The sequence below is a fragment of the Hermetia illucens genome, chromosome 3 (genome assembly GCF_905115235.1).
Source record: "Hermetia illucens chromosome 3, iHerIll2.2.curated.20191125, whole genome shotgun sequence".
NCBI lineage: Eukaryota > Metazoa > Arthropoda > Insecta > Diptera > Stratiomyidae > Hermetia > Hermetia illucens.
The window spans coordinates 40942543-40970235 of NC_051851.1; the positions used below are offsets into that span (position 1 = coordinate 40942543).

Genomic DNA, 27693 nt, shown 5'->3' on the forward strand with positions numbered 1-27693 from the left:
CCTCGCTAGCGTTGTCGAGGGGCGTGCGTTCATTCGAGAAACCAATCATAGTCCGTTTTTGATAGCCAAAGGTCGTTGCCACGAGGTCAGCCCCTATCCGATGCGTTGTTGATGTTTGGGTAGCAATAGAGTTTCAAAATTTGCAGGTTGCTAGCCCACAGATTTCTATCCCTTTAGCACCTCATGCGGTGGTCGATGATCACATATTTCATCTAATGTAGCGTTCTGTAGAGTCCATAATGAATCTAATTCAGTTAACTGTCAACCAACACACCCTTTGGCTATCACAAGGTAGCTTACTCGGACAAAAGAAATACATATGCTCAAAATAATCTCAATTTCTACCGGTCATTTATAGGAAGAAGATTCAATTGATAGAAATTGTTATAGTTCTTGGCATAGTCCTCAAAGTTGCAAACATCAATAAGATAACTGCAATCATTGTTCAATCTTTACAGGCCCTTGACGCATTTCGCATCATTGTTAATAAATAAATTAATGTTTTGCCGAGTTATTAACATACACATATGAAAAATCTGAGTGAATACTTCTATCTTCAACCTCTTATCAGAGGTTGTATTATCTATCCCGTAATAGCTCTTCAGGGTATTAATTGCTGTTTACATAATTCCACAGTATATATTGTAATTTTACGACCGTACATTCGTAATAATCAATTTACGTAATATATCACAATAATAGTTTTATACAATTAGAGCTGTCTTCATTTTTGTCAATAATCTTACGTTAGTGTTACACTATGACGTTGACTTAAAACAATAAATCGTAGAATAGAGAGTTCTGAGGATGTTTCCATTGTTATAGTTTTCACGTGTCTTTAGCGTATGAAGAGTAGATTAACGGAGCAATGCAGTCGAGAACCAACAATAGAATTTCTTAACCCATTTTTTGGGAGAGAAAATAGCATCAATAAAGATACTGCACTTACCTTGCCACAATCAACAAATGTAGAATTCTGGAAAGAAAAGTAGAACATAAGAAATCTTGAGGTTTTTTACATAACATATTTGAATTTTGAGGTTAATTGATGGAGGGGAGTGAGGGATTAAAAGTACAGACTTAAGATAAATAAAGCTTATCTTCAGCAACTATCCATCCGGAAATCTTAACAATAATTATTCATAAAATCTAAATCTTAGTATCCAACTTTCTACGCAAATAAAACATTTTTAAGTTAATTTTAGGAATAAGATTTTTTATAGAAATACAGAATCAACATTTTATTTTTCATTCCGGCCTGCACCTTGGTAACGTAAAAGATAAAGAAGCTCTTAGCGACTTTTTTTATTATTATACAAATCAACTCTTCATCCTGATGTATCCTATACACGACGAGTGTTCAATAAATCCTTAGAAAACCCAATAGATGGTAGCCAAAAAGAATTTTTGGCAACTCAGCTGGTTGCGAACTTTGCCATGCGAGGCAGCAGCATCGGTAAAGAAAAGTATCGAGACATCAGCCGCAACAGCGCATAATCTTCTAGTTTAGTTATAGTACTCTCGGATGGAATAAAGTGGTTTATATTTAGAAATGCCGTTTCTAGTTTTCCTTGTATAGAAAGACGTACAAGCGGCGATACAACAAATTGAAAATCGCACAACAGGGATTCGAATTCATGCTACATTTGGTGCCAAAGAAAGGAGTCTGGCGCCTATATGGCGATTTGATTTCTGCTGATGTCACATTAATGACATTTTAATCGTATCAAGCAATCGGGACGAGCATCTGGAATACGTACGAATCGTTTTAGAGTGGCTTAGTAATTTTAGAATCGTAAGAAACGCAACGAAATGTGTTTTCGGCGTTGATAAAATATAATACCTGGGGAATGCAATAGGCCCACCAGAGTCCAGTGTCAAAGCGGTACGCAATTTCCACCGAAGATCGAAGAATGTCAAAGAACTTCGAAGATTTCCCGAAACACCGAACTTCAACAGACGATTTTTACAATATGCAGCACACCTTCAAGCGCCGTTGACCGAGTACCTAGGTAACGTGAACAAAGGCAATAAGACACCAATAAAACGGACGCTTAAGTCAGAGAAAGCCTTCTAAGACTGCAAAGAATCGCTGCCGAAAGCAACTTACCTCGTCCATTAAAAAAAAAATCAGCCTATCGCGTTAGTAGCGAATGCATCGAACACCCCAATCGGTTCAGTCCTAGAACAACTGCAAGACAACCATTGACTACCACTGGCGTTCTTCCAACGCATGTTTTCTGGTACGGAAAAATGTTACAGCGTTTATAATAGGATAGGTTTAGGATAGGATCTCATCGCCATTCACAACAACATCAAACACTTCAGATATAACCTGAAGAGCAGAGATTCTTCAGTGCAAACCGATCACAAGTCCCTTACGTAGGTATTCCAGAAGAAACCGGAAAAAACAACATCGTAACAAAGCCTAAGCTTCATCTTAGAGTTCACCAAAAATATAAAACATATTTAGGGTGACAAAAACAAAGTGGCTGGTGTGTTTTTGAGGATAGAAACAATCAGCTTGCTGGCCGCAGTCAATGCTGAGGAATTTACCAGCGAACAAAAAGGGGATCTTCAACTCCAGGTACTTTTAAATTCACACAGAACATCGCTAGCGCCATGCGGTGATCGAAGAAAGAAAGTGTGCGACAATTCCTTGGGACCAGATTGACTTTTTGTTCCAAGAACCTTGCGCAGGCACATCTTCGGTACTTTTTAGGAGCCCTCATATCCTAGCAGCTGCGCAACGTGCAAAACAATCGCACAGAATATCATTTGGGTTAGAATGGACATACATAGTTGAGCCTGTTGCTGCGTATCCTGCCAGCGCTCCAAAACCAGAAAACACAGAAATAGCCCGATCCTACCGTTCGCCGTACCAGACGGCAGATTTCAGCACGTGCACTTAGACCTAGTCGACCCGATGATAGCATTTAATGGTTTCAGATATTGTCTGACCGTGATGAACCGGTACTTAAGATGGCTCGCAGCGCCATCCCCAGGTCAAACGGCCGCACGCGTTGCAACAAGTTTTATTCGAGTTCGATTTCCATGCACAATAACTACGGTTCAGTGGATACAATTTGAGTCTACCATTTTTCACAGCCCTAACAAAGCAAATGAGCTATGAAAGAAGCGGCATCATCTATCACCATGCAGCGAACGGAATGTTGGAACGCTGGTCTGGTCTTTTGAGGTCTCCATAATGTGCCATGAGCTGAACCCAGCGTAGATGGATGTACTCCCTATGGTTTTACTTGGATTGTGGAATAATTACAAGGACGATATCGGAGAATCCAGTGCGAAGATGCTCTACGGGACAACAGGAGTTTATTGCGTCCGAAGATAAGCACATTCAGCCGAACGCATTCATCGAGCAACTTCGAGAAACAATGCGAACACTTCGATCCGTGCACATTATTGTCAACGTAAAGTTTTTCGAAGAAATAGTTTGGAAACCTGTGCAAATTTTTTCAAATTTTTCGGTTGAATAGTCTCTAAGAATGGGTCCTTGAAGTAATTTACTCCTTTTTCGACCCCTTCACTCATCGACATTGTAACCAATGCCAAAACTAGCACCTATTTCAGAAAATACTCCTCGAGGCCTTTCATTTGATACCCCACATGACTACATTCGGCGTAAAAGAATTTGGCATTCTCCTTTTAGATGTACAGGGACCCTCCATTGCCTGCCATACATCACTCCAGTGCAACTACAAAAGAGTGTGCCTCCAGCCCAAACTATGACCAACGATCGCCTTCCATCCGAGGAACACAATTTCTACTCAGCATCGGTTGCGCTAAGCGGCAATCAGCAAATCCATGTTTTCCCTCCGGCCACTCATCAATGAATGCCACCGATTAATCGCAGGCTATACCAACCATCATCTCAGGTTCCTGCCATTCCAGCGGGCCCTGCTGAAAGCTGGGTCACCACCCATTCAATTATTCATGTTGAAGCTAACTCAGTCCCCACGTGATGCAGGGACGTTGCAGGTCTTTGTATCGAGAAGTCGCCAGATCTTTCTCGGTGATACATACGTGATGAAGAAGTAAATAGTACAGCCAGCTGATATAATGGTGAGCTTCATCAGTTGGTCATAAATTCTTTCGACTTCTTTAATGACGTCACGGAAACTCCCTGAGATGACAATGCCAACACCGTATTGAGTGTGTGGACTACCAAAATAGAGAAGTTTATAGCTATTTTTACCGCATTCACGTTCTATATCGCAGCTTTTGGCACTTCACTATCGGGTTTCTTGTATGGTGCAGATATTAATGCGCCTTTTCCGACGGGCTTTTGCGAGTTCCTCGATCTTTCCTGGTGCCAATATTTAGCGTGCAGATACGTATTTGTTTTGCTCGGACTAATTTACTTACGCCGTCCATGCGTCAAGAACCCTTGCCCATTTCCCGACAGGACCGAGGCCCGCCCTGCCGCGTCGACTGAGGTGGGCGCCCTAGCATTTCTCCGAGCCCCATCGTTACTCAACCCGATCACTTTGTTTTTAGCGATATCGGATGCGGTTTCTTGGCCGGCCTGTCGCGGGACCCGTCACCAAGAGATATTAGGTAGGATGTAACATGGTGGAATAATTTCAACTACACCTTATTTATCTCTTTCCCTGATTTCAGCTTATTTTTGTTTTAGTGAGGATAGTACAAGATACGTTGCTTTAAATCCCTTCTCCTTTACCTAGGCTTGGCACTAGCATGCTATGTAAATAACATACATTCTGTGAAAAAAAATACACCCCCCCTTCTGCAGTTATAGAGACCCCCTCTAAAATCCCACGTGGAGCGATGTAGTAGTAGTATTTGTGGACGTTCACATGTCCCACCTTCTCACAAAATTTGGTGCCAATCGGTATAACCATTTCCGAGAAAAATGTGTGTTTTTGTTTTTCTAACCCCACAAGGTGCGACATCCTGCATGAAGGCATATTCTGCACGCAGAAGCTACAGATTGTTGATATATGACACGAAGACCCTTTGTCAATGTACTGCCCCGATCGCGATGTATCTTCAATAAATTATAATATATTGGATTAGGTCCTTCTTCAGTAATGCAGTTACAAATCGATACTGCTGGTGGATACTTAATCTTTTTGACCATACAGAGATCAGCAAAGTGTTCACCCTTTCTTGTGTAAACATAATTTGCCACTTCAGTTACCGCTTCTATAAATGACCTACAACCCACCGATACCTTTCATTTGATACCCCATACGACTATATTTGGTGGAAAAAATGTTTACACCCCCCTTTTGCATGTATGGAGACTCCCCTTAAATTCGATGTAAAAGGATGTAACTCACTGTATGCGTGAGCGTTCACAGTTCCCACGTTTCCACCAGATTTGGTGTGAATCGCTTCAACCGTCTCCGAGAGAAATGCATGTGACAGACAGAAAGACAGAGAGTAAACCGATTTTAATAAGATTTTGTTTTATACCAAACCTTTAAATTTACCTAAGCGGACCCATAGAAATTGCTGTCGCCGCATCGCTTCTGTTAATTTCGGCTTTTTAGTTTTCCTCCCTCATTTCAACTCTTTTTCATAGAAACGCCTACGTAGTGTATGACGATATACCTCAACGCCAGTGTCCCTCGCGTTATCCAAAATACTCTGGGAGATTGCAGTTCGAGCCTCTTGAGCTTTCGCAAAATTAGTCGATCTTGTCTTTTACTTTCCCTCTTTTTCGCGTGGTATTTCTGATGACTTAGAAACGCCGATATTCAAGACAACCGCTAATAGCTTGGTTTTTTCCCTTTCAAAAGGGGCACAATTTACATCTTTTACTTTACCTTAATATCTCCCTTTTTACCAATTTGTTAATTAAGCGTTGTTATAAATCTGAGATGTATATATAAAATAACCGACCGTCCTAGCTAGAGCCTAAGAGGAAAGATTCGTCAGGAAATGCGCAGCAGTGGTGAAGCGTATGCGGTCGGCAACGTTCCTCTAGACGGACGGTGTCCAATTTCCAGGGCGAAACTGGAAAGGGCTAGGGCGCGAATGGAATGATCCGCATTTTACAAATTAACATGCACCGGAGTGCAACCGCTCATCAGTTGCTAGCTCAGTTCGCTGTGGAAGTAAATGCTGATCTAGTGATAATCAGCGAGCAATACCGAAATAGCAACCCGGCTTTATGGCATCTCGACTTATCCGGAATCGCTATCATCTAGGTTCAGGACGACGCTCGACTTCGTGTTTAGGGATAACGTTTTCTAGTGTTTACCTGACGCCGGATGAGACGATGCCGGACTTTCGGCGCCGACTTGACACTCTGGAGGATGTCGTTTCGGACATAGAGGGGCGAATACTGGTAGCCGGTGATTTTAATTCTAGGGCCCTTGAATGAGGATTTTGGAAATGGCGACGAGAACCGGGCTCGTAGTTTTAAATACCGGATAAACACCGACGTTTTGGCGCCTAGATTGTGAAGGAAGCATTCCTGACGTCACTTTTGCGTCGGAATCTCTGGCATCATGGGTCACGAGTGGCGAGTCCTAGAAGACTTCTCGGCAAGTGATCACCAGCACATCGCGTGGTTGACGCTACTTGCCGGCGAGCACCAGCCCGGCGCTCTACCTACCTGTGTAATGTCGCGATGGAAGTTCGTCGAAGCTCTTGGAGCAGACAGGGCCGCGCTGGGGGGCGCTCCGTGGCGTGGTAGCTTCGCAGCTAACACCGTCGTAAATTCAGTGATGAACCTGGTATCGATGGTGTGTACAGTTTCCATGCCGGAGGGGCGAGCCGCGATAAGCCTTCTATGCACTGTTGAGCGGCAGAATTTACCGACCTACGTTTGGTCGCCAACGAGGAGGCATGTGCCACAGTATAGATCAGCGAAAAAGAGACTCCGCAGCACCGCAGAACCTGGTCGACGAGCTGAATGAGGACCCGTGGGCACTTGGCTTGGCTAAGCTTGTCACCCGGAAGTTCGGGGCAGAAGCCCTGTATGCTAAGTACCGACCGGATGGACCGCATTGTACTGGCGTTATTCCCTAGACATCCTGTATGGGTTGATGTCAATAGCGCGGAAAGCGTCGAGGATTGCCCCTTTTCCTAAGGAGAGAGCTCGAAAAAGCGGTTCTCACTGACTGAAAAACAAAAAGGCGCCATGTATTGATGGCATCCCGACGGAAGTTTACAAACTGGTGTTCCGCCAACTGCCAGATCACAACCAGACTGCTTAGGGCGTTCAACGCTTGCTTGAAGGAGGGAGGACAGGGGACTCGCGTTGATCAGCAAAGGTAAAGGAGACCCGAAGCTCCAGTCTGCACACTGACCGATGTAATGGCTGGGTATGGCCAGGAAAGTGCTCGAGAAGCTCACCAGGAGTAGACTCGTTGAAGCGATCCGCGCTGGCGGGGCGTATCCCCAAAGCAGTTCGGGTTCAGAACACGGAGATCCACAGTGGATGCTGTTATAGAGGTCGTAGAAATGTGTCAGAAATGCCTTCAATTCCGTAAGATGGACAGATATGCTAGGCATATTAGAAAACTCATTCCACGTGCCAAGCTATCTCTTGCGAATATTGTGGGATTATCTGAAAGACCGGTCCCTGCTCTATGAGACGCTAGAGGGCCAGAGGAGGATGGAAATCACGTCGGGAGTAGCATAGAGATCCATCCTAGGGCCAGACCTCTGGAACGCTACCTATGATAGTCTACTTAAACAGCGGATGGATGACTGCTCATAGTTTCAGCCTTGCACTGGAGAAAACCAAAGTAATCATCTTGATCAGAAGGAGAATCCCGATCCTGCGTCCCATATCGATCGGCGAGTTCACTATAGAGCGAAAACCAGTAGTTAAATACCTTGGTTTAATGTTCGAATTGGGGGTGGAACAAATCAAAGCAGCAGCGGACAGGGTAGCAGGTGGAGTCTCGACCTTGAGTCGGCTAATGGCGAATGTTGGGGGCCCTATATGTACTAGGAGACGTCTTCTTATGGGAACAACACAGTCTGTGCTCTATGACGCGAAGGTATGGGCTGATGCCCTTGACAAGGAAGTGCATCATAAACGTTTTGCTCAAGTGGAGAGATAGGGAGCTTTGTGAGTGGCGCCTGCTTATCGCACTGTCTCCGAACCGGTCGAAATGGTGATCGCGGAAGTGATCTCCGTTGCCCTTCTTGCCAATGAGTGTAAAGCTATCTATCGCCGTAAGGGCGGCAACGTAAGAGATGTGGTTGCCCGTAAAGAATGTCAACGCATCCTTACCGAGTGGCAATTCTCTTAGCAAAATGAGCTGACTGCGCAGCTCATTGACAATTTAGATCCGTGGTGGAACAGAACGCACGATGAGATTGAATGCTTCCTTACATAAGTTCTAAGCGGGCGTGGAGGTTTTCAGTGTTACCTGCACAGGATTGGGAAGGCGCGAACTTCTGATTGTATGTTCTGCAATGGAGTGATGGACGACGTTGATCACACATTTTTCTCTTACGAGAGGTGGGACGGCTTTCGTCAGCAGCTTTATGCAGACACAGGAGAGCTCTCTCCAGACAACATTGTCAGAGAGATGCTGAAGAGCGCTGACAACTACAGTCGTATTGCGCATTATGCTCGGGCTCTTTTTATTACAAAGAATATTGAACTCGACCGGCGGAGGGACCGGATAGGAAGGGGTTCTCTGAGCTAACAACTCCCTTCCGCCCCTCCCCTCCCGTTGTTGAAAGGGATTCCCTGACTAAAAGGCTCCCAAAGCCGGGAAAGCGGGAGGGCTAGCTCAAAGTAATGTGTCAAACGGTCCCAGACTAGTTCTCTGATAACAGGAAGGTGTTTAGTTGGTAGTCCGACGGCGTACTGTTGCGAGAGTCCAACACTCTGTGCGTAAACGCATTCACCTATCCTACTCTAAAAAAACTCACAAATAACTATTCTAAGCTTAACTTCTCGATTTTCCCGGTAGGTAGTGGAAAAACAAATTAAGGTGACAACATATTTTGATTTTTCTTCACAGTCAAAAACCCAGTCATATAATAGATTTAAGAGATTAGATATTGTCTTCTATTTGTAGTTAAGTCTAAAATTGATAGACCAGTACCACTACAATTTTATTTTATTATGTGTCAGTACAAAGGTAGCTTTGTACTGTTGAAGGGAGTAAGTTGCTCCCGAAATATATATTATATATATATACATAATAAAATAAAATAGTAGTTTGGAATAAGCTACTGGTCTATCAATAATAGATTTTCTCAAAAAAGTTCATCGTTCATAATTCAATGGGCAGATGCTGAGTTTACAGCCCCAGTGTGGGCAGATGCACTTGATAATACAATAAATGAGAGGAAAATTGGAGTTGCGCATCGGTTAAGTGCATCCAGAAACATGTTGCGCATACAGAACAATATCCGATAAAGTATCTTACGTGATAGGAGAAATGATCTCGATCGACATTCTGGCGAGAGAACGACAACCTCTTTATGATGGAGAAACTCCTGCCCTTCGGCGGCAGCTCACACGAACTGAGACGATCGATGAAGGGCAAGGGGGTAGGACGAGTCAGAAAAAGGCCGCTGGACCCACAAAATCATATGTGATATTCGGAAATGGATCGAGCGATCACACGGCGAAATAGGTTTTGACGTAACACGCCTTTTGAGCGGACACGGGCGTTACCGAGCATATCTGCAACGATTGGGGCACAATGTGGACAATTCGTCATATTATACAAAGTGCCCGAACATTGTGGAAGACGCAGAACACGTTTTATTTCACTGCCCGAGATTTGTAGCTCAGACGGCTGCATTAGAAGCTACAACCGGGAAGCGCTTAAAAGCCGAAAATATTGGGTTGGGGGAAAAGTAATGTCGTATTTGTGATCCAATTTTAACGTTTTATTTAATATACTTAGAATTATCCGATTTGCGCCATTTTGTTCGCAAACTTGTTGCCATTTAGAAGGCAACTCCATTATCCCCCTCTTATAAACCCCCCCCCCCCCTTATTTGCAAAAAATTCAGACAGCCAATTTTCGCTAGTCTCTTTTCAGGTGAACTTAGTAGCACCAAGAGCGTTTTGCATGGACCGGGGGATATGGTAATCACTTGGTGCCAGGTCCGGACTATACGGTGGGTGCGATAGGATATCCCATCCGAGCTCCCGCAGCTTCCGGCGGGTCTTCAAAGATGTGTGAGGCCGAGCGTTGTCCTGGTGGAACAGAACACCATTCCTATTGACCAATCCTGGCCGCTTCTGGTCAATCGCCTGCTTCAAACGGTCGGCTTGCTTACAGTAGAGGGCCGAATTGAGGTTCTGGCCATAGTTGAGCAGCTCATAGTGGATGGCTCCCTTCCAATCCCACCAAACACACAGCAAAACCTTCCTGGCCGTGAATCCGGGCTTGGCAATGGTTTGGGCCGGCTCGCCGCGCTTCGACCACGATCTTTTTCGCTTGAGATTTTCGTACGTGATCCACTTTTCATCACCAGTCATCATCCGCTTTAAAAATGGGTCGAATTCGTTCCGTTTCAGCAGTGCATCGCAGGCGTTGATTCGGTCTAAGAGATTTTTTTCCGTCAACTTGTGTGGCACCCAAACATCCAGATTTTTTTTTTTGAATCCAATCTACTGCAAATGGTTCCAAACGGTTTTATGGTCCAATCTTCTGCAAATGGTTCCAAACGGTTTTATGGTCCTTACCCAGTTCCTGGTCAATCGAGCGAATGCTCACATGCCGGTCAATTTGGATGATTTCGACGATTTTATCCGTTTCTACGACGATTTCGACGATTTTATCCGTTTCTACGACGATTGGCCTACCAATATGGGGTGTATCTTCGACGTCCACTACACCAGAATGAAATCGATCGAACCAACGCTGTGGTGTGCGAATCGTTACAGTATCGGACCCATAAACTTCACAATTTTTTTGGCCGCCTGCGTTGCATTTTTACCTCTCAGGTAGTAAACATGTAAAATATGGCGAATTTCTTCCTTGGTGGACTCCATCTTTGACGCGCTATAACTTGAGACTGAAACGTACGATCGTAAAACTGTCAAAGAAACACCTGTAGTCCAGATTGTCGTCTTCAAATCGCCGTATAGTATGACCCAATGCGACAAGTACAACACAAGATATGTTTAAGCGTCGCCATCTATTGACAAAATACGACATTACTTTTTCCTCAATCTAACATTATGCATTATATGTTGAAGAAGGTGATATGGACTGAAGTCGAAAAGGTAATAGCAGCCATTTATAAGCTTAGGCAGGAAGAAGTCGGCCGGAAGAATGAATGACAGAGGAGCACGAACGTGAATATGAGTACAGAATAAATTCTAATCCAGCCCCGCGATGTAATACCATATGGAGAAGAAGGTGGTTTTAGTGGGTAAGGGCCCCACATAACCGTCTGGCAAGTGCAACTTTCGACCTTCCATCGACAGAGAAAAAACAGACAGAGAGACGGACAGATAGACACACAAACAGGCCACCGATTTTAATAAGATTTCGTTGTACACAAAATCTTAAATCCTTAAACATCAAAACTGAAGATGCTTGATGACATAATTCATCTTCGTTTAAATTAATGAAAAACATAATATTCGGCGTCTGATTTTAATCAATGCTGATAATAGTTTTGTATAAAAATACATAATCCCATTCCTCTCGTGCATGTGCGTGCTGCTGGCGTCTTCTAAAAATAGATTCCACAGGAAGTGCTGGTGCCTCTTTTATTTAACCTTGCAAAGTTATCCAGACCAACATGTCATTCGCTTGGATTTCACTTGGTATCAAAATCGAATAAACTCAATCTAAGTGTTTTTCAAGTGTAGTTAAAAAAAAGTGTCATTGCAATGCAAAAGAGCTTCTGCATAGGCCTTTCGGAATCAATGGGTAGAAACTAGAAACAATCGATTTTAAATCGGCACATCTTATACGTGAAGAGACCTTTTGAAAGAGAATGTTTGGACTTAACCCTGACGTAACCTAGGAACCACCAGGATTGTTGGGACCCACATCTCCATATTCTATAAATACTTGGAACGGTGTATACGAGCTGTTTTTAATTAATCGACTCAACATAAAAAACTGAATTGTAATTTTCATCCCTGATAGGAGTTATTTCTATATTTTTAATGGGATGCCATGGTGCATAATGCCACTCGGGTTAATTGACTTCTTTTAGTGGAGACATTAGAATTTTAATCCATAGATAGGCAAAAGCTATCACATTAAATTGACCAGAAACTTGCTAATCAACAATTGGCAACACATTCAAAGAGTCAAAGGAAATAGTCTTTGGCCTTATGTTAGAGATACTCGCCGTTAAATAAAATGGTAAAATTGATTGATGACATGAAAGTCAAATTTGAATATTTGCACCAAGTCTGCCGAGAGTTGGGGAGCACCTTGCCTAGCATTTAACGCGCTAGCAGCATCTGTTGTCGATGCAAATATATTGGTCTGGATGCTATTAATAAAGATTCAGATGATAATGTCTTCTGAAATCATTCGTAGTTGGTGCATTTGAATGCGAAATTGTGAAAAAATTTGTATAAATTGGAAACTTCTAAATACAAAGTATATACATATGTATTTATCGCTCTTAATCACTTTCTTTCTGCAGGGTATATACTTTATTTTCCTTCTTCCAAATGGAAACGAAAGATGGTTTTTAAAATGAAAGAGTAGGCACGATTATCGACAATGGAGAACGAGTTGGGATCATCATTATGGCCGCCGCAGCAACCGGTGTCTAACCTGCCTTAGCAAGAATCTCCAGACTTCCCGGTTTTGCGCCATATTCGATATCCCTTAAAATTGTCTGGCGCCCTGGCCAACGCCATCGCTTTATTTGAGGCAGGATCTTTTCCTAGCATAGATACGAATAGATTCCGGGCTGACTCATCCTCACCCACACGAATTAAGGGGCTCGCCCACTAGGACCGACACGACACGATAGTTTTGCTAACGCCTAATAGGAACAGCACGACACAATAGAATGTTGCCTATTGTATTTTCAAAAATGGGTCGAATTCGTTCCGTTTCAGCAGTGCATCGCAGGCGTTGATTCGGTCCAAGAGATTTTTTTTCCGTCAACTCCTGTGGCACCCAAACATCCAGCTTTTTTTGGAATCCAATCTTCTGCAAATGGTTCCAAACGATTCTATGGTCCTTACCCAGTTCCTGGCCAATCGAGAGAATGCTCACATGCCGATCAATTTGGATGATTTCGACGATTTTATCGGTTTTATTTTTCATTCAATTTTTAAAGAGTCCTGTTTTTAGACAGATTATTTTCCTAAATATTTTTTTCAAAGGTGTTTTGGCAATAGTGCTGGGCTTTGCCCGGCATCGATTCTACTTTTCCCCGACGTGTTCTGCTTTTATAGATACCAAAAAGATTGATATTTCTGAAAAAGGACAAACTATGGCTAGACGGAACGTTTAGTGTACCAAAAACTACAACTTCGTCTGGAGGACGACCACAGATAATGTTTCCCGATTCAAGCGGCAGAAGCAAGAGAAGACAAGTCGAGAAACCGGAAGCTGCACGCTTCAGATATGAAAGATTTTGTGTATTTCTTTTATAGAGACATTTGAACGAATTTATCCCATTAGTACGTAATACGTAGTATACGCATATATTATGTGAGTATATCCACAATCGGGTGATATTGACATTCAAAATCTTGAATTTCCAAAGAATTAACAGCTTTGACCTATTATAACTTTCTTAGAAATAGTGCGATTTTCACCAAACTTGGTAGGATCAAGTTCTATATTATGGACTACATTGGGGAGTTCTGCAGCCAATTACTGAAAATTATAGTAATATACTATTATTAACTTTATTTGAAGGAATATCGGTAAGGAAGGTATTTCGGAGCCTAGCCACCATATGGTGGCAGCCTCTTGATTTTTTTCAGATTTTTCGGTTGGGCAGTTTCTGAGAATGACCCCGTTAAATAAATGATCACTTTCGACCCCCCGAACTCCCCGCCTTTGCAAAACTAAGACCAGCTTTGGAAAGTACTAACCGAGACCTTTCATTTCATGGAAAAAATTTACACTCCCCTTAAATTCGATGTAGAATTATTTAACTCACTGTATACGTGAGCGTGTGGCGCGGCAGGATCTGCGGCATTCGAAATTTATTTCGAATGTTGCGGATGCGGACGGGTAGATGGCGAACTCTCCACTCACTCATTTTCTGAGCGCACCCGGGGAGTGGAGAATGAGCGGTGGAAAAATGCCGTTGGTTGGGACAGTAAGGACCGCATGGAAATAAGTCGGTCTCTTCTGTTCCCAACCGCGGCGGTGTAAGCACTAAATAAAAAAGTGATCTTTGTGCGATTGTATATAGTACTTTGCCTAATTAGTGATAGATTTTAATCAATCATTTTATATAATAAATATTATGAAAACATAAGAAAATCACGCTCACTAGAAATTGTATTCGAAACAATATAATAAAACTTAAAAAAGGCAAGAACAAAAAATTGAGAAACATAATTATATTTTTATAAAGAAGTGACTGAACAGTGGTGACCCCGACGTGATGGTGGCGATGACTGTGGCGGCGGCGCTTGTGCGTTTTCCTAGACGGGCTCTAGTATCGGGGTCGCAGCTCAGGAGCGAGTTGATCAGGCGCCTGTCGGCAAGCGAGTCGGCAAAATTAGACCACTTGCTGGCGGGTTTAACGTTGGGGGATCGAACTCCCAGCCAATTGCTTCGTGAAATGAGGCAATTGGGTGGGAGCAAGATCGGCGACGATCTGATCAAGTCGCTCTGGCTGCGTCGGCTCCCGGAGGGCACCCAGGCGATCCTAGCCTGCGTCTCCGGTTCCTTGGAGGAACTAGCAGCGACGGCCGACCAGGTACAGGAGGTGTACGTTCGCCCAACCATAGCGGCCGTTCAACCACAGTCGGATGAGGTGAGCGACTTACGGCGCGAGATAGCGGCTTTAACTGCCAGCGTGGCCGAGATGCGGGCGACGTTGGACGCTCAGCGTTCGAGTGCCAGGTCGCGAGCTCGCTCACGGTCTGCCACACGAAAAGGGCGTTCAGGTAGCAGGTCGTCAAGACAGCCTGCGGACCAAGGTATTTGCTGGTATCATCGTAACTTCGGAGATAAAGCGACAAGATGTACGCTACCTTGCAAATTCGCGCCTACCGCAAAAAACTAGGTCCGCGGGGGGTCTTGGCGACGGCCACCCAGAGCGCAGCGCCACGTCGCCTAACTATTTTCAACCCCCTCAGCGGGCGCAACTACCTCATCGACACGGGTGCGGAGGTTTCGGTTCTTCCCGTACCCCAGCATCATCGACTATATCCACAACCCCTCAAACTGGCGGCAGCAAATTCCTCCCGCATCAATACATACGGGTACAGGCAAGTGGACGTGAGCCTTGGCTTGCGTAGGACGTTTCCGTGGCGTTTCATCCTAGCGGATGTCAGCTTCCCCATATTAGGCGCAGACTTCTTGTGTCACTATGGGTTGCTGGTGGACTTGCAAAATAAGTCCCTTATAGACCCCACAACCAACCTAAATTCGTCGGGCCAAATGGTATCTCACGCTGACAATAACCTTTCCGTTCTTTTGGAAGACATCTCCGACTCTCGTGTTCGGACACTCCTCCAAAAGTTCAGCCAGATTACTACCGAGTGTAGTCTCTCGAAACCAGTGAAGCACAATGTGCAGCACCACATAAATACTACTGGTTCCCCGATTTTCTCGAAGGTGCGTCCTCTACCACCCCAGAAACTGGCTATCGCGCGGAAAGAATTTGGACAACTTGTTCAACAGGGTATCTGCAGGCCCTCAAACAGCTGTTGGTCTTCCCCTTTACATATGGTCCCTAAGCCAAATGGCGAATGGCGTCCCTGTGGGGATTACAGAAGGCTAAACGCACAGACTGTTCCTGACCGATATCCGATTCCACTCATCCACGACTTTGCGCATCACCTCGCGAATTGCCGCATCTTTTCGACCTTGGACTTAGCCAAGGCATACCACCAAATCCCAGTAGCTCCTGAAGACATTCCAAAGACGGCAATATGCACACCCTTTGGACTCTTCGAGTTCACCCGAATGACTTTCGGATTGTGCAATGCGGCGCAAACCTTTCAAAGGTTCATTCACTCAGTCCTGCGAAATCTCGATTTCTGTTTCGTCTATCTGGATGATGTTTTGGTCGCTTCTTCCACTGAGTCTGAGCACTTAGTCCATCTCGAGTGCATTTTTCAACGTCTCCTTGAGGCCGGTTTAGTCCTAAACGTTGAGAAATGCAAATTCCTTCAACAACAGGTGAGATTCCTCGGCCACTCCATTTCCTCTGAAGGAATACTGCCCGACCCAGACAAGGTGCAAGCAATCACAAGCTTCCCGCGTCCAAAAACAGTGAGGGAGTTGAGGAGGTTCTTGGGCATGCTAAACTTTTACCGTCGTTTCCTGCCCAAGGCCGCCCATCACCAGTCCGTTTTGAACGCGTACTTGTCTGGCCCCAAAACAAAAGACACACGAGAGATTGTGTGGTCTGAAGAGGCTGTCCGCGCGTTCAACAAATCCTGACAGCAACTGGCCGATGCAACACTTTTGGCATTTCCTCAGCAAGATGCACCCCTAGCCGTTTTTGTTGATGCCTCTGACATCGCAGTAGGTGCTGCCCTTCACCAAAAGGTGGATCAAGTTTGGCAGCCGTTGAGCTTCTTCTCGAAACAGTTGAATCCCGCTCAACGGAACTACAGTACCTACGATCGCGAACTGCTCGCCGCGTACTTGTCCATCAAATACTTCCGTTTCTCCCTAGAAGGCAGGCCGTTCACAGTGTTCACGGACCATAAGCCTCTCACTTATGCTTTGAAACAAAAGCCCGACAAAGCGTCCCCACGTCAGCTTCGACACCTGAGCTTCATAAGCCAGTTCACGTCAGACATCCAGCACGTGTCCGGGAAGGACAACATTGTTGCTGACGCTTTGTCTCGTGTCTCCGAAGTTAACATCCCCGCCTCACTCGATTTCTCGACTATTGCCAAGGCGCAGGTGGATGACGCAGCACTTCAGAGCCTCAAGTCCAACCCCAAATACAAATTTCGGGATTTGCCCATCTTCGGCTCAAACCTCTCGCTCTGCTGCGAAGACTCGGAAAAGGGACCTCGGCCATACATTCCGGCCACATTTCGCAAGGAAGTGTTCCACGCAGTTCACGACTTGGCGCACCCCGGCATCAGGACAACAAACCGGCTAGTCACCGGAAAATACTTCTGGCCCTCCATGAACAAGGATATCAATTCCTGGGCCAGAGAGTGCATCGCATGCCAGAAGTGTAAAGTCTCCAGGCATGTAAGGAAAGAAGTGGGCTCATTCCCCCGCACTACCAAGCGTTTCCACACCATACACCTCGACATAATAGGGCCTTTGCGAGACTCGCACGGTTACAAGTATTGCCTCACAATCATCGACAGGTTCACGCGGTGGCCTGAGGCAATACCTCTGAAAGACATTACGGCGCAATCTTGTGCCGAAGCCCTCTGCCGAGAGTGGATACCTCGCTTTGGCGTCCCTGCAGTGGTCATCACTGACCAGGGAATGCAATTTGAGTCCACCCTTTTCTCCGAGTTAGGCAAACTCCTGGGTTTTAAACGCCAGCGGACTACTGCATACCACCCGCAATCCAATGGGATGCTAGAACGTTGGCACCGGACGCTGAAAGCCGCCATTATGGCGCGCGACGACCCGTCCTGGACTCAAGTCTTGCCTCTCGTCCTACTCGACCTTCGTACAACCCGCCGAGAGGAATTTGCTGCCAGCCCCGCGGAGCTGGTATACGGGGAGAACCCAAGACTCCCAAGCGATTCGGTCTTCGACAAGAGATCGGGTCTCACGGAGTCGGGGTTGGTGCGTCTGCTGAGGGACAATCTCCGACGAATCAAAGCGCCACCACCCACTCGACACTCGTCCATACCTGCTTGTTCGCCCAAGGAACTGGACACATGCACGCACGTGCTGATCAGGACGGATGCCGTCCGGAAGCCGCTGCAGCCTCCATATGAGGGCCCGTACCGCGTTCTCGAGAGGGGAAAGCATTTCTTCTAGCTCGAGATCGGTGGTCACAAAAAGGCGGTCTCTTTGTCCAGGCTGAAACCCGTGTGCGCCCCGAAGCAACGTCGTGTCCGCTTTGTGGATTAACGGCGAACGAAGTTCCGGGATCCGTCGCCGAAACCCCCTAGGTTTCGTCTGGGGGCGGAGTGATGTGGCGCGGCAGGATCTGCGGCATTCGAAATTTATTTCGAATGTTGCGGATGCGGACGGGTAGATGGCGAACTCTCCACTCACTCATTTTCTGAACGCACCAGGGGAGTGGAGAATTAGCGGTGGAAAAATGCCGTTGGTTGGGACAGTAAGGACCGCATGGAAGTAAGTCGGTCTCTTCTGTTCCCAACCGCGGCGGTGTAAGCACTAAATAAAAAAGTGATCTTTGTGCGATTGTATATAGTACTTTGCCTAATTAGTGATAGATTTTAATCAATCATTTTATATAATAAATATTATGAAAACATAAGAAAATCACGCTCACTAGAAATTGTATTCGAAACAATATAATAAAACTTAAAAAAGGCAAGAACAAAAAATTGAGAAACATAATTATATTTTTATAAAGAAGTGACTGAACAAGCGTTCACAGTTCCCACCTTTTTACCAAATTTGGTGTGAATCGCTACAAACGTCCCCGAGAAAAATGCATGTGACGGACAGACAGACAGACAGTAAACCGATTACAATAAGGTTTTGTTTCACACAAAACATTAAAAAGAATGAATTGGATGTGCTCACATTCGCTGCTCAGTCTAACCTTCGAAATTATAAGAACCTATTACCCGGACATGTATTCTTGCTACACTCAAATAAACAGGATTCCTTTCATATTACAGAAGGTAGATCTCCAGAGGATCACACAGCTCCCAGACTGCTGACAGATCTTAAAGAAATAATGGAAACACTTCAAGAAGAAGAAAGCAGTTCCTTGATGCTCATGTGCAAGTGGGGATGTGATGGCGCAAAACAAGTGCATTACAAGCAGATGCCAACTAGCTTTAAAGTTCTTTTGTGCCCCTCCGTCTGATTTGTTCTAAAAATAATAGAATTACCCGACTCCCTCATCCCCGCGTTATTGCCGCCCAATCAGACTCAAATTTACTAAGAAGACTTCGGAACTATACTGGGCGGGCCTACCGAAGATGAAGCAGTCCAGGGCGCTTATTGGGGGATACGGACCCATACGCACAAAGGATTGCTTAAACCTCACCAAAAAGAACCTCCGAATCATAATGGGAATTCTCACTGGTCATTGTCGGCTGAACTATCACCTAGGGAAGCTAGGGATATCTGCGGACACTGCCTGCAGGTTTTGTGAGGAGGACGACGAAACCTCTATACACGTCCTGGGACAGTGTCCGACACTTGTGCAAAGTAGGTCGAGGCATCTGGGAGAACACTTACTACCAGATGCAAGGCTGACAGGTCTGGAAGTAGGGAACATACTAAAGTTCCTAACGGTTATAGGCCTGCTTGAGATACTAGGATCAATAGGTACACTATAACCAGTAAAAGGGGCACAATAGTTCTTCAAGGACGCGGTGCGAGTTTCTCTTAACAGAATAATACTAATATATGGTATCTTACTCTATGATGCTAACAATCTACAATGAGATGCTATATGTGTGGTCTAACTTCAAAACATTTTAATTGCTTGGAAAAAAAGGAACAGTTAACCCAGAGGCTCTAGATTTTGATCAGTCAATCCTACATGCCAGAATTCGTCTTTGTGAATCACAAGATAAACACGGAAAAATTCTCTGTTTATGCCAGAGAAACAGCAGAGCTTTATATACCTACGGCATCCCATGACCCCAACACTTGACAAAATACGAATAAATGGATCCGAAGTTAATGAGAAAGCTCTGTTGCCAATAAGTCAATTATCGGAAAAGACAGCAGAAGCGAGAAACAAATACATTAGCCTATATCGGCAAAATTTTCCGAGAAAATTCTCTCCAGAAGTCTGCAACATGGACATATTAAACAGGTAAAATGCATAAATTATATAAATCTACATAAATTATTATGTGCCTGCCTACTTAATTTACATTTACTTAAGATTACTAAACACGAAATGATTCCTTAATGTTCAAACAAGTGAAAATGGAATTCACTGTAATTCCTCTTATCTTATTTACAGGTTGCTTTTGAAATCTGGTCCAGTAATGCCAGGTATGAGGCCACACAGAAGGAAAACATGGGAACCTTTTGCGAGAGAAACTATTTTTATGCTCGAATCTAGTGGCCATGACTTAGCTGACATCCTATCCAAAGATGATTTGTAGGTTCTGAGAACTGAATATGTGGCTGGTATTGAACTCACATATGAACGAAAATCATAGCTCAGCCACTCGAAGCAAGTCAGAACCTTTCTAATGTATAGATATAAGCTACGTTAGAGAGAATTGAAATACAAATAAACAAATAAAGTTAGTTTAAAATCCCTTCTGGCAACATATTTAAAGTTAATTAACACCAAAAACAGTTTTGGCCGACTGGATTGAGCAAATACCCCTATGTGGGGTGCTGGGCGCAAGATTTTGGATTGCACAATAATAATTGGTTAAAGGGTAGTATAGATCCCAGGGCGAAACGTGGATTTGAACCCACGATGGAGCATAAAATCTGGGAAACGCCTGCTGAACTAACACCAACAGCTCTACTTCCAAACCCTATCTCCACCTCCACGTGGTGACCACTGGAAGCACTTTCTTAACGAAAAGCTGCAGAAGGAGAAGGATGCACGCGAGTCTCCCGCGCCTAAAAACGGGACAAAATGTACCAACTGGTCCTCCAGGTTGGTGGTTGGGTAGGGCTGACAATCTTTGACGGAAAACAACTTGTTTACGAAGTCACAACAGGAGCCTCGGACTGGACTGATAACACAACGACGAACCCGGCAACGAAAACGGAATAACGATTTGCGTATTTTGTCATGGAACCTGCGCTCCCTGTACAGAGATTGAGCTAACAAGCAGCTAGCCGATACACTGCTCCAATATAGGGCTGATATAACAACGCTGCAGGAGATGCTTTGGACAGGGACCGGTTTCCTGTAGAAGAGTCGCCACACCATATATAATAGTGGCCATCCAGTAAACCATGTACTCGGCGTAGGTTTTCTAATAATAATAATCGTTGGTGCGATAATTCATATTGAATCTGGGCCTTGAAGTGTGTTAGAGCACTTCATTCAAGACCGTAATGGTACACTATAGGAATACAGTACCCTGTAGGAGGCAATGTGGTCAGCATTGCGCTCGCCCGATATTATTACCCTGATTTGACCCAGGTACTCATTCACAGCTATGTCGACTGGTATCCGACGTCAAATCACGATATAAATTCCACTGGCACCAGTGAACCGTGACCTTCAGTGCGACAGCCTTGTGTTCTAACCATTGCGCTATCCGGACTCAATCAGCCAAAAAATGAAACCTGCTGTTATCGGCTTTGAAAACATAAGCGAACGACTATGAACTCTGCGCATCTGAGGTAAATTTAGAAATATAAGCCTCATTAACGTTCACGCCCCTACACTGCAGAGTCGGAGAAGGATACCTGCTACAAGGCAGTAGAACGAACCCTAGAAGTCTGTCCCAGATATGATATCAAACTCATACTTGGGGATTTTAACAGCCAAGTAGGGACAGAGCCTGTATTCAGGCGATACGCTGGCTCCCATAGCTTACTTCAAAATACAAATGATAACGGACTGCGAATTATTCAATTAGCAGTGTCACACGAAATGGTTGTTGGAGGTACTTGTTCGCGCGGAAAGCGGCGATTCACAAACAAACGTGAGCCTCTCCAGACGGGACAATTTTCAACCAAATTGGCCACGTGCTGATCTAACGCAACTCGAGTTATTATCTCGTTCGCATGGTGCTCCGAGCTCGAATAACAACACCACCTAGAATCCCCTCTGACAATCAGGTGAAAGTTAACACTGAAGCTATCCACAGCACAGCCCTCCGCAGTACCTGTAAGAGAGAAATGAATGCCGCAATAACCGCAGTCAACAGAGATCCTGGAGATGAAGCATCAACAAATGTTCTTCACAACCACGTGAAGAACGTTATCATAAATACGGCCAAAAACATACTTGGCTCCAGTCGCAAAAAGAGTCGGAACGACTGGTTTGAGTAATGTTGCCTTCTTAAAGGACGCGGGCACGCGCAGAGACTTATTACGAACTCCGGCGGCGGCGAAGAGACTTTACAGACGGAAATGGGAAGCCTGGGAAAACCAACAGGTCTGTGAACTCGAAAAGTACAGGGAGCGACCGCATCAGACACAGAAGGCGCAAGTTTTACCAACAAGTCAGCAGGATGAAGCTTTAGACATCTCGAGGTCCCGCCAACTGAAGACGACGGACAAATACTGTCATCACCAAGTATAGAAGAAACAGTCCGGGCAATTTATCGGCGTAAAAATCGTCAGGAGCCGATGGAATTACAGCCGAATTGGTTAAATATGGAGGTGGCCAATTACACCAAATTACACCAAGTGGTTCATCAACTTGTGCTCAAGGTGTAGGACAGCGAATCAATGCTTGACGACTGGCAAAGAGGCATTATCTGTCCCATATATAAAAAAGAAAATATCACGCAGTGAAGCCATTATAGAGGTATCACGTTTCTGACTATAATCTATAAGATATTCTCCGCTATCTTGCTAGGTCGGATAGCCCCATACGCCCAGAACATCATTAGCCCATACCAAAGAGACTTCCCTCCAGGTAAATCAGCAACAGATCAAATTTTCTCTCTGCGGGAAGCGATGGAAAAACTGTTGAAATATGGACATCAGTTACACCATCTATTCATCGACTTCAGGGTCGCCTATGATAACGTAGCCAGGGTAAAATTGCATAGAGAATTCGGTATCGGTTTCGGTATAAAGCAGCAGGATCACTCTCGAGACCATTCGACACCAACAACGGTCTACGACAAGGGGATGCCCTATCATGCGTCCTCTTTAACCTGGCTCTGGAAGTGATCCGTGATGCTGAGGTAAATGGGAGGGATACGATCCTCTTTAAATCCGCCCAACTACTGGCCTATACTGATGATATCGACATCATGGGAAAAACGATCCCAGACGTACAAACTGCCTTCATCCAGATCGAGCAGGCGGCAACGTCAGCACCGAAAACCAACAAACCAACAACATCAAACCGCACTGGTCAAACGGGAAGAATAAAGATATGAGACTACAACTTTGAGACCGTAGAAAATTTCTCCTATTTAGGGTCGAAAATCACAACCGATAACAGCTACGACGAAGAAATCCGCGCACGGTTGTTGTCAGCCCACAGAGCCATATTTCAGCTTATAAAAACTGTTCCACTCGAAGCGTCTCACCATAGGGTCAAAGCTCTTACTGTACAAGACTATGATCTTGCCAGTCCTCATGTATTCTTCGGAGACTTGGATTCTTAGCAAGAAAAATTGCGAACTCTTGGCCATGTTCGAGAGAAGAATTCTCCGAAGAATTTTTGGTCCCCTACATGAGAATGGACGATTCCGTAGCCTACATAACGACGAAATCTATGAGCGATACCATGATTGTCAGGTTGTGGATAAAATCCGGCTCAATAGGTTACGGTGGGGGTGTCAGTTAATCCGTATGGATGAGGATGATCCCACCCGAAAAGTCTATAAGGGCAATATCTATGGTAGAAAAAGAAGACGAGGCAAACCCTGCTTGAGATGGAGCGATGGCGTAGGCTAGGACGTCAGGCAGCTTTTAGGGATATCGAATTGGTGGATCTCGGCGCAAAACCGGTGTGGCAGAAGTTCCTTATTGAGGCAGGCCTAGACCGGATACCAGTTGTTGCGACGTTATTGATGATGACAATAATGAAAGCAAGACGAAATATATAATGGCAGCGTCAGCATCAAAAACCAAACAGGCAAGAACAGGAAATAGCAGAAATCAAATAAGAACAATAAAGATGGGAGATTGTTGATAATTTCTCGTATTTAGAGTCGAAAATCACAACCGATACGATGATGAAATTCCCGCATGGTTGTTGGCAGCCAACAAAGCCTACTGCAACTTGCAAAAACTATATTGCTCACAATAGACAATAATCTTGCCAGTTCTTATGTGTTCATTGGAGACTTGCGAACTCTAAGCCGCGTTCAAGAGAAGAATCCTCCGAAGAATTTTTGGCCCCGAAGAAGAGGATTTATGAGGATTTCTGAGCAATATCGTGACCGTTGTGGAGAAAATCCAACTGAATAGGTTGCATCATTTGATCTGTATGGATGGGGATGATCCACCCTGGAAAGCCTGTAATGACAGCATCTAAGGTATTAGGTTGTTGCACATGAAATGGCCGATTTGGTACTAAAATTTGAAATGACTGTAAAGCTCACAAAAATTTGTTTAATTAATCAAAGTAGGTGCCAGCAAATTTAAAACACTTCTCCCAGCGAGATACAGGAGCACGTGGTTGGCGAAAGGTCCGGTGAATATGGTGGACGAGACAGAGTCTCATACTGCAATTCGTTGAACTTTGGAACCGTTGTTCTGGATACATGAGGTCGTGCATTGTCGTGAAGGAGTATCACACCATCTCTGTTGACTAATCTCGGCCGTTGAATATTCAATTTTTGGTGCATTTCCTCAAGTTTGGCACAGTCTATCTGCGCATTTATCGTTTTTCCAGGTGCCAAGAAACAATAGTGGATAACTCCAGCTGCGAACCACCAAACAGTCACCATTACCTTCTTCGGATTGAGGCTCGGTTTCGGCATATGCTTCGGTGGCTCATCAGCATCTAGCTATTGTGCTGACCGGCGACGATTGTCGTATAATATCGACTTTTCGTCACATGTCACTATTCTGTGCAAAAAGAGATCGCTTCTGTTGCGGGAGACTAAAGAACTGCAAATTTCCATTCGAGGCGCCATGTCTTGCTCCGTAAGGGCATGCGGAACCCATTTGTCGAGCTTTTTCACCTTTCCAAGTTGTTGCAAGTGCCGGGAAACTGTCGAACAGTGTACGCCCAGTTTCTCTGCAATGTCTCTTACAGACTGACGTGTGTCGGATGCAACTAGCAAACTCAGCTCGTCGCTGTCAATCGATGGTCCTGGATGTCCATGTGGCTCACTTTGAATGTTTACGTCACCTGGCCAGAATTTTTTGAACCACCGCTGTGTGGTTCGTTCGCTTACCGTATCAGCTCCAAATGCGCTGTTAATGTTTCTGGTCGCCTTCGCTGCTTTATGACCGAGTTTGAACTCATACAGAGAAAGTATACGTGCTTGCCTCTTTTTCATCCGTTTTTTTTTTTATTTACTGTTATCACAACGATGGTCAAAATTGAAATGACTCCTTCTTTTGTTAAAACATTCAATTAATTTTTTGTCTTTGCTTTCGTTACACATAGCTTATGACTAAATTTAATACAAGACTTATTTCTAACAGCTTAACTTTACCTGGAGACTAACATTTGGCTTAATACTAGACTTAATTTAAGGTAATTCTAACTTATCGTAGGACTTATGCTATAGAGGAGAAAGTCAGGAAAAACCCCTCTTATGTTGTTGTTGAACGGTGAATTGCTGTGGTACTTGAATGGATGGAGGAAGGATACATATAGGGGACGGTGGTGTTACTAGGCGATGAAGTAAACGGGGCCAGGGCGATGTCTATCGTATGGGCGGTTGAATATGATCAGCCGTCGCGGTGGCTGCTATTTTGAGAGAAAAGGGTTAGGAGATCTGAAGGGAGGGGATGGTGGCGATATGAGGGGTTCTTGTTATGGCTGCGTACGTGGGAGTAAAACTGGATGAGGTTATTTTCATGGGTTTGGCATTTGATGAAGAATTTGGTTAGTGAGGTATGGAGGATCTGGTCTATGCGGGAGCACTTTATCTGGTTAGACTGGGAAAGGGACAGGCGGAAGAGCCTCCTTTCACGTATCCGAAAACGCTCCATTTGAGCTGAGGAGACGTCACACCATGCGACGAATCCATACGTGATTAAGGGACGGATCAGCTGCTTATAGCAGTAGAGTTTAACTTTGGGGAGGATGGCGGAGTCTTTCTTGAGGATGGGCCATAGGGTTTTTAGTCCTGCTGGGCTCTTTGAAATGATGGAATTTACCTGGGACACGGGTGATAGGCGAGTATTAAGGGTTATTCCCAGGTATTTAGTGGATTGGACGGAGGGAATGGGGGATGTTGCGATATTGATCGTGAGGTTGCGAGTGTTGGCTAGCACCTTGCCGGTAAAGGTGGCTCTAAAGCGGAAGACGATGGCTTCACATTTGCTGGGGTTGAGTAGAAGTTTTCAGGATTGGAGGAATTTAATGAGGGTTAGAATTGTGGTATTGATGCGGTTTTGGGAGGATTGTATGCTGCGAGTAGAGGTGTAGAGGATCAAGTCGTCAGCGTATTGAATGATTTTGACAGCTTGGGGGGAAAAATGACTCCTTGATTAAACGTAGAAGTATTTATAGATCATTATCCAACACCAAGAGTGCCAACTGGTAGTGGTTTAATACAGCAAAATCGCAACTAACTTCACTTGGTTGCCAAATTGGCCATTTCATATGCAACAACCTAATAGAAAAGGAAGACAAGGCAGACCCTGCCTTAGATGGAGCGGTGGCGTAGGCCAGGACGCTGCTCTGGTCTGGAGTTTCTTATTAACATAGATCTAGACCAGATACCGGTAGTTGTACTGTTGATGATGATGACTCTTTATTCTTAAAAAGTTGCGGCGCCCCGAAAATTGCCACTTCTGTATCATTAACAAGCTTATTGGTAGAGAAACGATCGTTCCGATGTACACGGGGGAATACAGGTCGGGACCGCCCCCAGTGGCCCTCCACCTCCTCCTGCCTCCGCGAAAATATATGAACATTCAAACTATCGAGCCAATAATACGAACTTGATATTAAAGAAAATCCACTTGCATTGTATTTACATAACTTATTTTAGTAAAACCCTTACGAAATGTTTGTCATATGAGACATATGTAACAACATATCCCGTATATAGACTTAGTCCAAAATGCTTAATGAGCATTGGTGCATGTGTACGCATGGGAAACCTACCAACTTCAGCAGTTGATGGAAAGAGTATCAGAAAACTTATTCAAGCATGAAAAATCGCTGGAAAATTATGTTATAATGAGCGATTGGATATATTCCTTCTTTGTTAAATAATTGGGATGTGTGGGTTGCAATGACAAGAATATGAAAGCGAAATTGTATATAACCCAAAATCGTGATAATTCGTCTTTTTTCATTTGTAATTTTCCGTGTTAGTCGTCATTACAGTATGAGCTCCATGTTCAGAGGAAAGCAATAATATGGCTTCAATTTGTATGTTTTTAGAACAAAACTGTTCAGAGGCTTATCGACGCCGTAAATTGATTTTCATTGTCTGACTACCATCATCACTGTATTACGCGGACTTAGCAACATTGTTTTTCCTGGGTCAGGGAAATATCTTGCAAATTGGATAAATATTAATTTCGGTCGGCATATATGGATTTCGTCTGAAATTGAAATTTTGTTGACTTTGTTGAGATAATGTTTCTTAAGTTACCTCTCTCTCTTCAAACTGTACAAAGATAGAAGAATGAGCAGAATTATGAA

General features: G+C 44.4%; 1 protein-coding gene across 2 annotated transcripts in view; it reads right to left on the bottom strand.

Moving 5' to 3' along the window:
* The window catches only part of LOC119653107 (steroid hormone receptor ERR1), a 246955-nt gene that overhangs the window by 104061 nt on the left and 115201 nt on the right, over positions 1–27693 (bottom strand). For both annotated transcript variants that reach the window (XM_038057627.1, XM_038057625.1), the window contains exon 2: positions 950–976. Coding sequence is in view for 1 of the 2 variants with exons in the window: in XM_038057625.1 (XP_037913553.1) it covers positions 950–976 (27 nt within the window). In the remaining variant the exon portion in view is untranslated. The remainder of the gene's footprint in view (positions 1–949; positions 977–27693) is intronic.